Source organism: Dicentrarchus labrax, unplaced genomic scaffold, assembly GCF_905237075.1.
Source record: "Dicentrarchus labrax unplaced genomic scaffold, dlabrax2021, whole genome shotgun sequence".
NCBI classification, from domain to species: domain Eukaryota; kingdom Metazoa; phylum Chordata; class Actinopteri; family Moronidae; genus Dicentrarchus; species Dicentrarchus labrax.
The window spans coordinates 15,498,759-15,516,403 of record NW_026136707.1 but is presented as its reverse complement, the minus strand read 5'-3'; the positions used below and the strand labels follow the sequence as shown (position 1 = coordinate 15,516,403).

The window sequence follows — 17,645 nt, the reverse complement described above, 5'->3', positions numbered from 1 at the left end:
AGAAATAATGGGTAAAAGAACAGTTCGTGCACATTTAAAATCACACATATGAGCTTACTTACAAAGCCAAGTGTAAAAATATGCACCTTAAATCCGAGCAAGTTCAATTTTAATTGACTGAAGACACTAAAGATGGGCAAAAACAATGTTTTCACATTTCCTGAGCGAAGAATAACCGCAGACCTGAGAGATCAGTCCATAAGTCGGAGTGGAGCGCCTCCTGCTGGAGAGAAAACACATTTCACCCGATTTAACATAAAACCTTACTTACTAAGCAGACGTAAGGTTGTAAATCAATCATTGTTTAATCAATTAAAGCTAAACTATAAATCTTTTGATACATAAATAAAATAAAATACAACCATTGCAGGAGAAACTACGAACTCTCCTCCTCTGAGCCAGTCAATGATCTGAGCCCATGAGCTTTTATTTTGACATTCGTGTTGCGGTTACACCGGAAGTGAAAAGTGCCTTTCGAAAGGCTGCAGCAGGAGGAGGATGAGAGGAGGACAAAGATTGCACCTGACGGAAAAACAAACGCTGCTAGAAGACGGCTGGCTCTCTACCACAATCACTGTTTACCCTCTGCTAACTGCTGTCAACCCAATGAAAACCCGGAGCTCACAAGATCTCCTTTGCCGAACAGTTTTTTTCTAGCCAGCTATGTTTGATAGAGAATATGACGGATCCAGCAGTGACTGTGTTGTAGCAGCGACAATGCTCGGGCCTGTCATCACCGGCTTGTTCACATTGTGTCCGTCGCATCAATGACCATGGATGTCAGAGCAGTGCTGGAGTTTGCCACAGTCACCAGGGGTCTGTCGCTGTTCCTGCAGGTAAATGTTTAGGCAAGTCCGGGATGTTGTGGATCTTAACAATATGCTAAACTAGCCCCAGTTTGTAGCTCTAACCTTATGACAGGTGTTGGGCTTAATTTCCCCTGATGTTTAAGTCACCTTGGCCATTAGCTATGTGTTTCTGTGTGGTAGCTAATGAATAGTGCTCAGGGGAATACATACTGTAGTGTGGTAAGAAGGTTACAGACAAACTCACTGTACACCTGTGTGGTTGTTTCTCTGTGCAGCAAAAAGCTCTTTTTATGATGGCAGGATTTATTTTAACATTGTAAAATATTTCTCCTCAGGCTGTCTTGAATGCTGCCATCCCTGACCACGATGCTGATGCGTTCAGGCCACCCCGGACAGAGGAGCCTCTGTACTTGGACTCTGCAGTGGAGTGGTTGTTCGGTGGCCTCTCCCACTGGGATGCTGAGCATTTCCTCTTTATCGCTGAGAGAGGATACCTGTACGAGCACAATTTTGCTTTCTTCCCCCTCTTCCCTGTCGTGCTCCGAGGCCTGGCAGAGACACTGCTGTGGCCCCTGAGCAGCTGGCTGAGCGTGCGGGGGCGTTTGCTGGTAGCTGTGGCTCTGGGGAACAGTGCCCTCTTCCTGCTGAGTGTGGTCGCTTTGCATGCGCTCAGTAGAAAAGTGCTTCAGGACAGACGCCTCGCTCTGCTCTCCAGCCTGCTCTACTGCATCACACCTGCCAATGTTTTCATGACCGCTGGATACTCAGAGAGCCTGTTTGCTGCGCTCACATTTGGTGGTCTGTTCCTCCTGGAGAAAGGATTCACCCTCCGGGCCTGCCTGGCCCTCAGTATAGCCACTGCAGCACGATCCAATGGACTTGTTAACATTGGGTTTCTGCTGTATCTTCCATCACTGCACGCTATCTCTCAAATACGGGTTTATCGAACGACGACAAAAGGCCACTTTAAAGTCTTCCACTATATTTGGGTCATCATCCGCCTCCTGCTCACTTCCCTCTTGGGAACCGCAATCATTGCCCTTCCCTTCTGTGCTTTCCAGTACTATGGTTACAGGACGTTCTGCACGCCGTCCGTCTCCTTGGAACGGATCCCCCCTGCTCTTTTGTCGCTGGCTGAGCGGAAGGGCTACCGGGTTCCAGATGAAAATGGTCCACCGCCACTCTGGTGCATGAGACCCCTCCCCTTGCTTTACTCTCATATCCAGGATGTGTATTGGGATGTGGGATTCCTCCGCTACTTTGAGCTGAAGCAGATACCAAACTTTATTCTGGCTCTACCTATGGCTACCCTCGGGATAATGGCAGCTTATGCATATTTTCAAGCTAACCCAGAACTGTGTCTGAGACTTGGACTTTGGGAGACAGGTGCAAATAAAGGGCTGGACAAACCCATACCAGGACTGTTCAACCCCAGAGTGTTTGTGTATGTTGTACATTCAACAGTACTTCTGGTGTTTGGGACATTATGCATGCACGTGCAGGTAAGTAAATCAAATAACCACCTTTTTTCTGGAACATTTAACCTGCTGTTAATTTCCACTCATTCCCATTTTTAACCTACTTTTCTAGGTTCTGACCAGATTCATGGCTTCCTCGTCTCCTGTGCCCTTCTGGATAAGTGCTCATCTGCTCCTCCTCAATGAACCACTTCTCCATCGAAGGAAAACATCAAACCCGAGCATACAGCTACAGACACATTCCAGAAATGGATGCAATCACACACCTCAAAACCCCATCATTGCTCTGCTGCCATACTTTACAACCTGTTCTCCTACCACACAGAGCATCTTGGGATACTTCCTCTCTTACTGGGTGCTGGGCCTCGCACTGCATTGTAACTTCTTGCCATGGACATGACTTAAAACGTTTTCTCTGAGCTTTAAATGCAATATTTCTATGTAGGACTGGGCTATATACCATATTTTAAATGATATGAATCTGCACATAGGTGTTTTTACAGTTCATCAATAGTCAATTTTCGTTATTCCAGTAATTGTTCAATTGTATACTTGAATGCAACATTTTGTCAATGTCACATTTATTTAAAAAAAAAAAAAGATAATATGATTATGTCGCCCAGTCTTACATATAACTTATTGACATGATTACATTTTTGATGCCAATTTATTCATGCAATAGTCAGCAAATTTGATTTGCACTTCTCCTTGAAATGTGTTTGCAGCCATTTTAGAACAACCTCATGTGTACAATATACCTGAAACTTTATTCAACACTGTTTAGTTGTAAATCTTGGGAAAGACTATGGTGGTACTTGAAAAACTATATTTTTATTTCTTGCTGAAGCATTACATTTTATTTACTCTGTTTAGTATTGCACTGCATGTTTGGAAGACTTCAAGTTATAGTTTGAATGGAAAAAAATAAAGATTTTGTTGCTGTAAAAGGACCCTCAATTTAGTTTTCTTGAGGCATTAATGTAAAACAGCTCTGTTGGGTTTTCTTGTAAACACGTTCAAATTCTAATATATGTACATCAAATGTCTGCTAATTTGTTCTCACAAAATATTTTCTCTCTCTCTTTATACAGTGTAAGAACAGTGTTGTTGTGTTTTTTCATGGTTTACTTACAAAACATCCTTTGCAGCACAGTAATTGGCACAGACGTGGAGTGCTGATCTCTCTATCCCTGACTTTAGCAGATATCTCTTTGGGATATGACCACCAGAGGTTGCTGTTACTCAAACAAGATAATGCACCACCTAACACTTCAGAATTTTCTTTAGGGACGTTTTATGGAGAAACAAACATCCTAAAAACTAGGGATGCACAGTATGAGTTTTTCTTTCAGCTAACAATAACAATAATTAACATTAATTACCTGCTTCTAATGACCAATATTGATAAGATAACTGATAATTTCACATCTTTGCACTTTAAAAACAAGTGTATAACCTGTTTTTTTTACACCATATAGTAAGAAAGGCTAAGATGTAGTGAGCAAAGATGGATGATTTAATATTCAATAGCTCCGACCTAACAAAATCTGACCACTATTTTAAACAACAAAAACAACAACAGTTCTGTTGTCGAACTACTCTTCAAATGTTCATTTATTTTTTCTAGTAAGAACAAGAACAAAAAACTTACCAAACATACTTTGGCTTTCTTAGAACATAAGAATATATTAAATAATTTAAAATATATTATTATCCATCGAGAATTTATCAGCTTATTATCAGAATTATACATATAAATATACATTTGTACATTTGTGAAATAGTTTCCACTGAAAGTGTTTCTCTGGTGGACAATACAATTAGTTTTGGCTTGTACAGAATAAATATTTTGAGTCTAAATGTGTTGACATGTTTTCACATGGCTTAAACAGAGTCTTGAAAATGATTGTGCTATAAAGAGAACAGCTCTACTGCAGGCATTAACTCATTAGTATCAAAGGTTGCACAAACTCACCACATTCCTAGAATAACAAGGTTGGAAACACTCAATAAACATCACAGCTGATATGCACACAGAACACTGGCCTTGTAATCAAACACCTCAAACAGTGAGCCCATCACATGTTAAGCATCACAGGTTCTGAAAGCACCCATGGTGACACTGTGTGCATTGTGGCCCCTTAAGTCGATGGTTGGTTGATAAAATTCAGGGTTACTTAATGGAATCAGTCCTGCAGATCTCATTAAACACTTTATTAAGTTCCAACTGATGTGATTAAGGATTTATTACCAGTTTACTTATAAACAAAATAAACACTGAACATGTTACCAGCTTATTAGATAAGAGCAGTTATCAGAGGTCTCTATCTGTTTGCCACTTTGCTCATATACAATGTACTAGCCTGACTAACTATCTGGGGTCTAGACACTTTATAGGTAAATGTAATTGAATCTTCAACTTCATCTCTTCCAATCAGACCCTATAAACAGCCTACAAAAAATACTGTTGACATGAGCTCAGAGCACCAAATGGTAGCTATTGCCCTGAACTGGAGCAACAGAACAGCATCAAAGTTACATATTGATTTAACTTATTTCACTTGTTTGCAATGAGTTGTTATACTTTCTATGTGGGCTTTAATTAATCAATATGGGAGAACCACAGCACATCTAGCTACCAATCTAAACAGATACTCAGTGAGCATGCGCTGGTGTTTGCCACAAACCATCTTCTTACTTTTTTTTTTTTTTACTTTCAAAGTCATCTTTATTGCAAAAAGAAGTTTACAATTCAGACGTGACTTACAGAAATATATATATATGTAACAGTAAACAAACATATAAAATACAACACACAAAGAGAAATAAAGTGTTGCCAGGAGAAGCTTACATGTTATTAAAAAGAGAAAGATGACCATATGTTGACAGTTTTAACCGCCTTTTTGTTGTTGGAGCCAGAAATCAAATTAATATAATGTACAACTTCATGGAAAAAAGGTACAAAATTAGTTTTTTTACAGTTGAACTTTGCCAACAGAATTAATACATTTATAATGAAGTACATATTTTCTTTACTTTGACTCCTATAAAAGCAAAATACCACATTCTCCCACAACAAGGCAAAGTCTTTATAAATATGGTCAATGATGAATCTGCTGAAGTTTTGCCAAAGACTGGGTGGTCTTCACAAAAAGAACAGTTTGTATTGATGTCTCTGTTAAATGTAACCCTGTAATGATTAGCAGGGTAATATCTGTGAATTATTCTCAACGACTTGTTTACTATCAGCTATCTGTGAGGAATCATCCAAACCTTTTTCCAGTCAATGTCGAAACCATCTCCTTACTTACAGCTGATGCGTTTGTGTCGTTATACGTCAGCGGTGAGTCTGCGCAGTATTCGCTACCCACATTTACATCCGTGTACGTCAGCATCCTCTCCGTGACGTACATTGGCTGACGGCAAAAAAAAAAAAAAAAAAAAAAAAAAAAGGAAACGTGAAGTGCTGCAAGAAGCTTTGAGCCGAAGTCCGTCTGCTTGTGTTCAATTATTGATAACAAAAAAGGCGAGTAACAACCAAAGGAGTACTGGTATTAATTAATGGCTTTAATTTAACCACCAAAGATGGTAGTTAACCTTGAGTCAACCCGGGAACTGATTCAACACGTAAAGCTCAGCTGCGGAGAAGAATGCCTTTGCTGGGTCGCTAGCTAGCTAGCGTTAGCTTTCAGGATGGGCAACTGAACGCTAACCGGAACCAGAATAAAAATATATATCACTGTACAATGACAGAATTTTGAGAGTACTGTCTCTCGAAAACGCGGCGAGAAAAGAGAGTTTCGTGTGTGCCTTTTAGCTACCTCCGAACCGTGTCGGTACTGTTTACATGATGAAGAACTGCGAGTACCAGCAGATCGACCCACGGGCGCTGTCGGTGTCGCCGTCGTCCGCACAGAACCACACCGAGAAGAGAGTGCAGCGGCCGCGGAGGAAATGGGAAGTGTTCCCGGGGAAGAACCGGTTCTACTGCGACGGGCGGATCATCCTGGCCAGACAGAGCGGTGTCCTTCCTCTGACACTGGGCCTTATTGTTGTCACATGTGGCCTTTTCTTTGCATTCGAGTGAGTAAAATTGTTTCTTTCCAGTGAGCCCTGAATGCAACACGCATGTGGAAGTTGTAAATTCCTTATTCCTCATTTTTGTGTATTTCAAACGCTGTTTTGTGGCAATATACTTTTTTTAAAAATAAGACAGACTGAAACAAACTGGTCTTTTTCTTTTACAGTTGCCCATTCCTGGTGAAACATCTGACCGTCTTCATACCTGTGATCGGTGGGGTGCTTTTTGTGTTTGTGGTCCTCTCCCTGTTGAGAACCAGCTTTACAGATCCAGGCATTTTACCTAGGGCCACCCCAGATGAAGCGGCAGACGTAGAGAAGCAGATAGGTAAGGCAACCCTGGAATTGCATGCTGACCGTGGGACAGATGGGGTAAAAGAGCTTTGCCATACTGGGGATCTTTGAGGGACGTGTTTGTCTTGGAACTGCAGACCTAAGCAGCTTATCATGGTTGAAGAGGAAAAAAAACCCAGACATAGCTTTATTTAAGTTTATATATTCCTTATTATATCATTGGACTGCTTCTTGTGTGAACTGTTTTGATCAGATGCGCAGGTCTCAGTCAGTCTCTCCACATGTACTTCTCTATTTTAAGATACCTCAGGATCATCTACGTATCGCCCCCCTCCGCGAACCAAGGAGATCCTCATCAACCAGCAGGTGGTAAAGCTCAAATACTGCTTCACTTGTAAAACGTTCCGCCCTCCTCGGACCTCCCATTGCAGCCTGTGTGACAACTGTGTTGGTAAGGATTTGGCAGGAAGTTTCTACTTATTTCAACTGTTCTAATTTAACTTAACAACTTAACGTCATTGCCAAGAGGAACATACTACACTGCTTAACTTCCTAGATTATCCCACTGGTCTGTGTATTCAATTTATGATGCTTAGATGTAACAAAATCCAAACGGTGAAACTATAATTCAATACTCTTACCTTAGACTAAGACTTCCAATGAGTTCTGGCAGTTTTCAGGAGCAGGATCTTGGCACTTGGCTATAAAGTGGGTCTTCTTTAAAGCGTTAGGTCATCATTTGGCAAGATGGAGCAAAACCATTCTTTGCAGGTTGAGACTGCAGACTGCGTCTCTTTTGCCAGCCGGAAAGGTCTGTCCTGATAAAGGAGAGAGTCAATTCTTTTGAGGTGTGCTTTTTAAACTCTCTATGCTCTCTACATTCCTTCCTAACATGCCTCCAGTGGAAAAGATGAAGGACAAAATCCGCAGTGCAAAAATGTACCAAAGTTCAACTGAAGCCAGCATGACGCTTCAGCTCTCTGAGTTAATCAAATCTAACAAAGTTATAATATTTTTAGTACAAAGGCTTCTCTTTGTCTGTCCCCTGACAGTGTTTATTTCTGGGCTGTTGTTGAGGGAAAGTAATATAAAGAGGGAATTTCATCCTAAAAAGTCTGTAATTTTGGACTTGATTAATCTTACTCAGACTCCTGAAGCCCCAAATTACGTTTAGCTAAACTTTGGAATTTGTTTTTGCACAGAACAAGGAGTGTGGATTTTGTCCCTCCCATTACTTGCACTGGTATTGCTTTAGGATGGGATCTCTTTATGGGCCAGTATGAACAGGATGAATTATTACAGCATGGAAACAAAGCAAAATTACAATTAGATGAAAGTGCTGTATTAACTTTGGGGTAGGAGTGATAGTATTTTTCTAATAATTTGATATACAACATGTCATGTATACTTTACAACTGCTATAAATGTGCCTCTAATCTCTGGTATGTGTACTTTTCTTTCACCCTCAGAACGATTTGATCACCACTGCCCATGGGTGGGGAACTGTGTGGGCAAACGCAATTACCGCTTTTTCTACAGCTTCATCATCTCTCTGTCTTTTCTGACATCTTTCATATTTGGCTGTGTCATCACACACATTACCCTGCGTAAGTACTCTAACTCTGTATAAAGACACAAACACATACGGCAGTTGTAACTTTTAAGGTTACTTTGTTTCTAATTTGTACTTTATCTCTTCAGGTTCTCAAGCAGGTAAAAGCCTTGTTCAAGCCATTCAGGAGAGTCCTGCCAGATATCCTTTGTATGTACCAAATTGTCACATAATCATCCTTTTTATGAGATGGATGAGATCTTTTAAAATTTGCTCCTGTTTTGTGCCAAGAAATGACACAAGTTACACTGTTGACAAGGCATTTCCCACTGCTACTCAGCCTAAGCTCATGCCTAATAGGATCAGAGAGTTAGCATCCAGCAAAGCAGTGCTTTTAGGCAGATGGCCTCCAGTAGAAGGTTTGCTGCCTCATGTCCATGTGAGATGATCTCAGTGAGGGAACAAATATGGACTGCATGACTACAGAGTAGTTCAACCTATTATTCAGAGTGTGGGGTAATTTCCTCATTGTACGCATGACATGCATGACATTGTGTCATCTTGTTGGAGTGTGGGTGTCTGAATCTAGAAGGAATATGTTAACTTACTAGTTAGCAGATGAACTGATTGGATTTCTTTTTTAGCAGCTTATTGCATCAGTTTTCATATTAAAATGAATTCAATTCAATTTCAATTCAATTTTATTTGTATAGCGCCAATTCATAACAGAAGTTATCTCAGGACACTTTTCAAATAGAGCAGGTCTAGACCGAACTCTTTAAAACAAACAATTCATGAATCGCCTGTGACTATTAGGCTTTAAGTTTAACATGTTCACTCTGATGCATTACTCATCTCAAGAAAGTTCAAACTAATACAAACCAACAAGTAACTTAACACATTTCCTCAAGTGTTGACCTTAGTACAGTTTAGAGCTACTTGTGTTTTACTTAAGTTTACACCCAATATTCTAATATTGGAAAATGGTCTGCTGTGATGTGAAGGGTTTGTGTTATTCGTAGTACAGTGGCTTCAGAGTTCACATTGATAACATTATGTTAATGTTATTTTAACACGTGAAGACAAGGTAACATAAGATGGAAGCACCTCTTAAGGATGTTGTGCTTCATGCTGGAAAAAAGCAGACTAACCGTGGGAATAAGACTACTTAGGCACATATTAAGCCTTGTCATAGATTTTAATCATCAGCTTTAATTGCCCTCTGTGTTAAATAATCACACATACATAATTGTGTTATTATGATGCCTTGACTCTTCCTTGTGCACTGTGGTGGAGTTGGTGATATGTTTCTTCTCCATCTGGTCTATTCTGGGCCTCTCAGGCTTCCATACTTACTTAGTAGCCTCCAACCTCACAACAAATGAAGATGTAAGTACTCGTGCCCCTTTTTATATGATACAGTTCATTGTTAAAATGTGCTTTATTCACTAACTAACTGCTTACTTTTATTCATTCCCTGTGCAGATAAAGGGCTCCTGGTCAAGTAAGAGGGCTGCAGAGGAGTCTGGGAACCCGTACAGTTACAACAGTATTATAACCAACTGCTGTGTGACGTTATGTGGTCCCATGCCCCCAAGGTGAACATTTCCTTGATGATGGCATCAGTTACAGTACATGTACCGTCCATGTTAAAGTGCATCGTAACACAATTCTCCGTTTTGTTCTCTAGTCTGATTGACAGAAGAGGTTTTCTGCCTATTGACGAGGCAATCCCTGCTGCTTCTGCTTCGGAGATAGAGCTGCCTCCATTCGTGGCCAAGAATGACGCGCACATGGTAGGATGAACCAGCGTGTGGTCCCTCCCAAGTCCTGATTGTCCCATAGCTCCTGTGTTGTTGGTGTTAGGCCCCCCCCCCCGTGTGTGCCTTCTCCACTCTGTGTGTCCACTCCGTCATCCTCCAGACTTCCAGCTTCAGTCCCTCGACTAGAGTTGCCAACATGCAGTACATTGAATCTGTGTATTGTTTGTGACAACAGAAAGCCATACATGGATTTTTAAAAAGAAAGTGCCTATTAGGGAGTCTCTGACTGGACTGGATCGACATTACTAGGGTTCAGCTTACTATGGCTTGGAACTGACACACAATATAAAGCCAAGTATTCACAGCAGAAATGATTAAGCCGGCTAATTAGAGCTGGCGTTCAGCAGAAACGAGGTTATCTTTCACCATGCAGCATGCTGAAGTAACACTGCTGTGTCATGTGTTCGTTGAGCTTTTGAACAAAATGTCTTGGAAACCACCTGTAACACTGTTTGGCATCATTGAGCAGTTAAAAGTGCCAGAAAGTGAGCAGAGAGTTTTTCCAGCAAGAAATGTATCCATTTGTTAAGATTATAGTTGCTGAGTTACCCTGTCAGAATGCTGCAGATATATTATGCTCATTTGGTGCTGTGGGACAGTAAACATGTTGCACCATTTGATATTTGACTTGTATTTATGTTTGCTTACACTTAGGAATTGTATCTACCTCCTCGTTTCTGTACTACTGGGTTTGCTTGTATGTTTTGGTGAAGGTGTTATGGACTTAGGACTTAGGACATGCAAAATATTAGATCACATTTTGTAATTGATTTATCAGCACTTTATCACAGATCATTTGACACATGCCTTGAATACATTGTCACTCAATATGGTCGACATATCAAATGTCTTAAGTATATTATTAGATATATTGCTTCATTTTCTTAAATCCTCCTCTTCTATTTTTACATACACATTTTATTTAACTAAAAAGTATTCCTTTATGTGTTTAAATAAACATTATTTTTGTATTTTGGGTTTTGGTCTCTGTTTTGAGTTTACTTTACCTCTTCATTTTTTACATGTCCTCATGTGCTGATTTTAAGGTGTTTGGGAAAAGTGTTATTTTTTTAGGTTGTTTTATTTTGGTAGGTACAAGTCAGTGAACATATGGGTTTATTTGTTATGAACATTTGTTTCATGTGCCTGTTACTTCATTGCTTGATGAAAGATCTGACACACAGTGTTGTACTGTATCCATTCCACCCTGCTAGGAGGAGAACTGTCAGGATTTTGCTTTGTCCTGCACAGCCTGAAGGGCACTGCTGCATGTAGACGGTTGATGGTAAGAGTAGGGTTGAACGTTAAAAACAATCACAACATCTCTTCATTTGCCATTCACTGTGTCTTTTGTGTAGTTTGTGTTTAGGCTTGGAACCAGCCATCTTAACAGCTTTTTTTTTTCTTTTCTAAGATTTTTTTTTTTTTTTGCTCAAATGCAAACGCAGTTGGGGCAGATCTTGTGATTGGTGTGGATGGGTGGACTGCCCTACTTGTGAATGTGCATGCTTCACTACCATTCATCCTCTTGTCATTAACATTCGCTCACTCACTGTATGGGATGGAGCTCGTGTTCAAAGGCTGATAATCTTTCTCTTGTCCTTTTTGTAGTTAGATGAGATGTTTTTTTCCTCGTGTGTCTGGGTCATTATTGTGCATGCATGGTGACGCAAGCGCATACGAGTCTGCATAAACTGTATTTCCCTTTCTACTTTTTTATCAGAGCCAGAAGAAACACAGAAAGAAGCAGCTTTCCACACACATTTAATTGTTGCCTCATCTGCGTCTAACTCACTTCTTCCACGCTTCTTCATTTGAATCTTGTGACAATGCTGTCATCAGTGCTATCATTGCTTTCACTGTGCCTGAGTTCTAAACTAATCATTGTTATCACATTGCAGAATTTTCTTTCCCTGTTTGTCCTGTTTTTACCGTTCAGCCATTCGTGCCACAAACTTATGTATGGCACTTCTTTTTCCTGATTTCTCTATTTCTTTCCTCCTCCTCACACAGTGCACTCAGAGCACCAAGGACGTGCTGGAGAGGGTGGTCCACTCTTTTGACTATCAAGGCCTGTGCCCCACTGGCACCCCAAAGACCTCCCCTCTGGCCCTGGAGGTTTCCAGCACTGCAGCACCTTCCCCAGAAACTTCACCGTCCGCTGGCTGCTCCCGACAGCTCGCCCGCCATCCCGTGGCTGCTCCTTGTCCCCCGTTCAGCAGTAGCAACAAGAGGGACTCGCTGCACTCTATCAACCCAGCCTTCCGTCTGGCTTCTCCCTCCCCGTCGCTGAGCCGCACCACTTTAATTCTGGGTGATGCACCCGACATTGGCTTTATCCCACTACCCTGAGTGCACCCAGTAACCATAAGAGAACAGAAGGCGTCACAGTGCACTTGTCCTGCTATGCTCAACACTGTCCTGTATCACCTGCAATGTTTTTGGCTACAAAGAGACTCTTTAACAGTGGTGGTCATGCTGTGTGTTACCATTTGGTATTTTAAAATGTCATTCTGATGAGTTGATCAAGCATTACCTGGAGGGTTTTTACGTTCTGTGAGTTTTATCAACAATGTCCTACTATTCTGTTCTGTATGTGTCCTTCGCGATGGAGGTGAATCTTAGTAATACTTGGAAGCACAATATAGAGATATTTTTTTAAACACCTTTTTAAGAAGACACCCAGAACATGCCTCCACACCTTCCACTGAACCTCAAGCCATACATCACAGCTGTATTCTTTTAAGTTCATGCTAATATCTTATGCAAACAGGTCTTTAAATCTGGGAATCCTCACAGTGGGACTGTGGATGCAAGGCGTACAGAAACAGAAGCTTAGATTTACTAAACCTGTTCTGGATTGTGAGCCATTTCAGGATTATGAGCTCAACCTTATATCCTGTCATCTAGATCTACATCATCCCAGTGTCATCAGGTGGTTCCAGATCTACAGTATTTAGATGAATGAGTTTGAAGAGGAAGGGCAAGGTGCACTTATAATTTCATTTTGAATGTATGCATACCAAGGTTTTTTTGCTGTATTTTCTAATCGGTTCTTCATGTCTTGGTAAATATCGTTTCTTTTTGCAAGGTGCATCACTTAAGGAGACTATAAATAAAAGTGGAGACAGGTGAAGTTGAGTGAATTTACCCAGATATTTTTGACTGGATAATAACTGACTGAAATAGTTCCTCCACACATTATATAATGTCTACTTTGTTGCTTTATGTAATTTGTTGGATATCAAAGCCAAGTGTTTAATTTCAAATCACATTTAGCTGCTGCCTACCATGGCTTGGATTGCAGTATTTATTACGGACACACTGTTTCTTGTTAATGTGATCTACTGGGATGCTTACAGTATGACGAAGCATCTGTTTTTGTCATCATCATGTTGCCTGTCATGAGTGTGTTGGTGTTTGCAGCACAGGCTCGACGTATAGACCGCTTCAAGCAAAGTAATGTTTTAGGAATGTCGACGAGGCCTCTTCACACGCAGGGCGAGCGGTCGTTTTTGTGGCTGTGACCTTTTCGTCTTCTTACAGCATGAAACTTAACCCTCCATCTGTGATGGTGGAGTTCAATTTCTTGAGAGTAAATGGCAGGAGCTAGTTTGTGCCACTAGGGGGCAGCCTGTGAATAAGGATTGCGGCCTAGTCAGAACGCAATTGAGTAACATGAAAACCATTTTAAAAAAAAGGCCTTTTGATGTTTTATTTATTTTTTGTAAGTGAGCGTTGAAGCTGTACATAGGTTGTGAGTTTGTGAAGAACCACTTTGCCATAGTCAGTGGGTCTCACATTTATCAGTCTGCATCAAGACCCATAGGGTGTGTAAACAATTACAAGCAGTGCTTGTATGAGCAAACTTGTTTGTATTTTGTAGGATGTAACAGTGGAACTGTAACATTTGATCAATAAAAATGATCCGTTTTGTTGATGTGGGCTTCTTTGGAACTCTTTTACTTTTCTTTTTTTTTCAAATTTCCACCATTACAAAACATAAACTTACCATATAGAGGCTTACTAAGTCCATGGCAAAACCATGTGTTCACTTTACTGGAAGTGCAATGACTTAAAACAGACCAAGGTCAAAGTATAGTGTAGTACGTATAGTAAATCAGTGACAGTTGTGTTTATCCATTCTGACAGCTTCCTCCTGGAAACAATGAAGAGGTGCATGTTGACCACATGTGTTCAGACAGGCAGAGATCCACCATGAAAAGGGGTCTGTTTGTGTGTGTCTCACAGTTCAATCATGAGAAGATACAAAACAAATCGTGTTAGCTAATAAACCACAATGTCTAGGTTAACAAACCAGGTCGTGTACAGTACTATTCACCAGAAGGAAAACATAAAATAAAAAGATCTGTGAGTTTCATAACTCTCTCTGCTGTATCCTGCTTCTATGTGCCCAGAGATGCACTCCCACCTAATAACATTAAGTCTTTTGGACTGTGGTTTAGAGATATTTTTCCCCTTGTAAATAGCCATACAAAGTAGAATATCATCTTTCAGAGTGTGGTAAATTGTCTCCTTGCCATTGCTTATGACATGATATTTATTCTGTGCCCAGGGTTATCCTTTTTAAGAAGCCATTTTTGCCTGTAATTATTGAAATTGAAAACTGGAGAAAAATAGCCTGTAGGCCCGTGATCACAACGGATGGACCGTGGCAGCTGAGGTTGGAGTCTGACTGCATTCAGCAGTCACTACTGAGTGCAGAAAAGTGAGAACGTTGCTTAAAGGTCCTCCAAAATCTATTTTTTGGAAGCTTCTTTTTTTTTGAGGGGGTGTCTGCATGTGGCAGCTGATGCCTCCTGTATGCTAATGTTATTCGCTTTTCAAAGAGGATGCTTTGAATGTACAATTGTCTTGTATGTGTTGGTTTGGATGCAATAAAAAAAAAAAATCTTGATACAATTTTTACTGTTTTGCATGGGTTGACAGAGGGGGAAAAAGTAGGAAATACAAGTAGGAAAAAGGTGTTTGAAGGCAAACTCGTGTTAAAGCTCTGGCTGGATCCAGAACCTGCACAAGGGAACAGCATATGTGTCATGAAATATGATTACCTTAATGAATTCCTTAAGATTTGGACGTATCTGTTACCTCAGTTGACTTCATAACACCTCTCTCTGATACATGTCAATACAGCAACCTGTATATCTTAAGCTAAACATAAAACAGATGACCAGACTTTTGGCTCATGGTCTCACAGAAGGAGAAAAGCCAAAGCATCGCTGCCTCTGCAGCTGTGTTGCATTTTGACCACAGCCCTCCGTTGCCTAGAAGACTAAAAACTGTTAGCAGAAGAACAGAACTCTGAAAATAGGTTTCATTTCACAACAGCAGTAAAGGTACCAAGTCATCAGTGTGTACCGGGTTTATTTGTCAGCAGTGTTGATACAGGGATTATTTGAGTCCTCGCCGGCTGCAGGTGATTATTCGCTTGCTGGAGTGTGTCATGCACTTTAACCCCAACTGGTGTGGCACAGAGACAGAGAAGGCCACCCAGTCAGCAGGGGTGGGTTACCTGCTTTAGTGCTGGACTTCAGAATAAGAGGATGTATTTTAATCCAAAAGAAGTGATATAAGGCTACAGACTTTACATAGACTGAGTCTAGACAAACTTCATTGCCTAATGTGACACTTTTACTTGATTTCCTCCTCTTTTCTTGAAATGCATTAGTAATACACAGTTAGAGAACAGCCGGGAAAGCCACCTCTTTCACCTAAAACTAATATATTCCAGCTCTTTCAAAGAAATAGCCCACCACCAATTTACCTCAGACTGTCGTCTACTCTGTGATTCATCAAGCTCGTTCCTCTTCAGTGAGCCACGTTTGGCCCCTGCTGTCATGTGTGCAGCAGTGTGTCACACTCTCACAAGCCTTCTCCTCATCGCTCGCCTCTGACCAGAGCAGAAGTGAAGTACCTCCGTGAACAAAACAGGTGACTCACGGTCAGGGCTGCTGTCAACATCACTGCTGCTGTGATTTTCGAGAGCTAAAAGTGTGTCTCTATGCAGTGAAGCTGGATATAATTAACCCTGCGCTGAGCTGAACCGACCAGCAGCCAGCAGGGATAGTTTGTTGCCACTGCCAGTGGAACATGAAACAACTGAATCCTGTGGGTAACTTGCACATGGTGGTTAAAATTTCTCAACCCTAGACGTTGAGTTGTAATACAGTCAAGCAGCCTGCAATTCTTGCATACTTGTTGTTTTCCTAAGATTTGGAAAAGTTTTGGGAACTCCTGTACTAGCTGACACTAAACGAAGGATTTCTTCATAGAATATCTGTAGCAATGTGAAGTGCCTCTGTGTTTGGAGTTTGGTCAGTATTTAACCATATGTTTGTGTACTGCTTTTCCTGGGATGTTTCTGGGTGTAACATGGGTAGATCTGATTATCTGTGTGTTTGGGCATGGTGGCTCTGTGGCGGCGTGTGTGTAAACACCTGAAAACCTTAGTACACAAAGCTCATGATAGATACATTCAGTTCTATTTATTGTTTGGTTTGTGTATTAGGCTTGTTGACCGATCCAATTTGTTGAAAGATTAGGGAAGTGTCAGTTACAGATCTGACTGTACTGCTTACTATGCACAGGTTATTTAAGGTTGTGACGACCAGTGAGATATGTTATTATTTAATTACTGCATTTTACTGCAACTGTATCTCAGCAACTATTGTTATACACAAAGGTCTCTATCTTGATATAGCTCCTAATCACGACCCCCTATCCTCATATCTCCCAAATAATCACAATCACAATAATAACAATTTCCACTTTTCCTTATCTGCTCAACCGCAACATTTGGTATTTGAGTGTTTTTTCAGTGCACATATTAGATAACTGAATAAGTAAAAAGACGTGAGATATCCCTGGTTCTCGCAGTGGAAACACGTCGGCTGTGCGTGGTGAAGTGGAAAGAGCTCCCCATGGAAACCTGAATATGTGCCATGGAGCTGGATTAGTGTACCAGGGTACCACAGGGTCAGACCTTATCACAGCAGCCATTATCATGCGGACTGTTTGATATGGCCTCAATCAATCTGCTGAACAATGCTTTGGTTGCCGACGGAGCATTTTTATAATATTATGGCTCAACTGCCAATAGATAAACTTTTTGTTTTGTTTATGTAATAGTGTTTTGAGGCCAGGCTGATGTTGAAAATGGATGTTCTGGTTCTGATATTTCCACTGTACAACATGAAAGAAAAATGACTTCAGCACCAGATAGAAATGCACTCATTACATTCTTCAATGAGCAGTGAAGCCTGTGTCTGTCTGCTTTTCTTATTTGTTTATGTCTCATTATTAAGAATAAACAAAATGTTTTTATATCTATGTTGGACTGTGTGGCTCATGTAATGTACAAACTCCGTAAATTATTTATTAATATTGATATATTTGGGTGTTTTATACTGCAGTTTAATCTTGTGCATCTTCATCTTTGTGCAGTGGAAAGTAATAAAATTATACTGAGGTAATTGTACTTTACCTGAGTGTTTTAATGTTATGCTTTCATTTTACAAATGATACTTCTACTTCACTACATTTCAGATTTTTTACTACATTCTTCTGACAGCTTACTATAATGAGCACA

At 40.6% G+C, this 17,645-nt stretch overlaps 2 protein-coding genes across 3 annotated transcripts; both read left to right on the top strand.

Annotated features, from left to right (window-relative positions):
• Nucleotides 1-460: 460 nt before the first annotated feature.
• Nucleotides 461-3,390, top strand: pigv (phosphatidylinositol glycan anchor biosynthesis, class V). The gene is made up of 3 exons (XM_051405839.1): nucleotides 461-836; nucleotides 1,145-2,311; nucleotides 2,400-3,390. Exons 1-3 carry the CDS (start codon nucleotides 768-770, stop codon nucleotides 2,685-2,687), a joined length of 1,524 nt encoding a protein of 507 aa, XP_051261799.1. The 5' UTR covers nucleotides 461-767; the 3' UTR covers nucleotides 2,688-3,390.
• Nucleotides 3,391-5,738: 2,348 nt separating this feature from the next.
• On the top strand, nucleotides 5,739-13,976 carry zdhhc18a (zinc finger DHHC-type palmitoyltransferase 18a). Of its 2 annotated transcripts, XM_051406987.1 has the most exons (10): nucleotides 5,739-6,370; nucleotides 6,535-6,695; nucleotides 6,963-7,112; nucleotides 8,131-8,268; nucleotides 8,363-8,414; nucleotides 9,500-9,602; nucleotides 9,699-9,811; nucleotides 9,904-10,009; nucleotides 11,251-11,321; nucleotides 12,050-12,198. In XM_051406987.1, exons 1-9 carry the CDS (start codon nucleotides 6,135-6,137, stop codon nucleotides 11,290-11,292), a joined length of 1,101 nt encoding a protein of 366 aa, XP_051262947.1. In that variant the 5' UTR covers nucleotides 5,739-6,134; the 3' UTR covers nucleotides 11,293-11,321; nucleotides 12,050-12,198. The 2 variants fall into 2 exon arrangements, with proteins under 2 accessions (XP_051262947.1, XP_051262945.1); XM_051406985.1 differs by lacking the exon at nucleotides 11,251-11,321 and having other exon boundaries at nucleotides 12,050-13,976.
• Nucleotides 13,977-17,645: the final 3,669 nt, after the last annotated feature.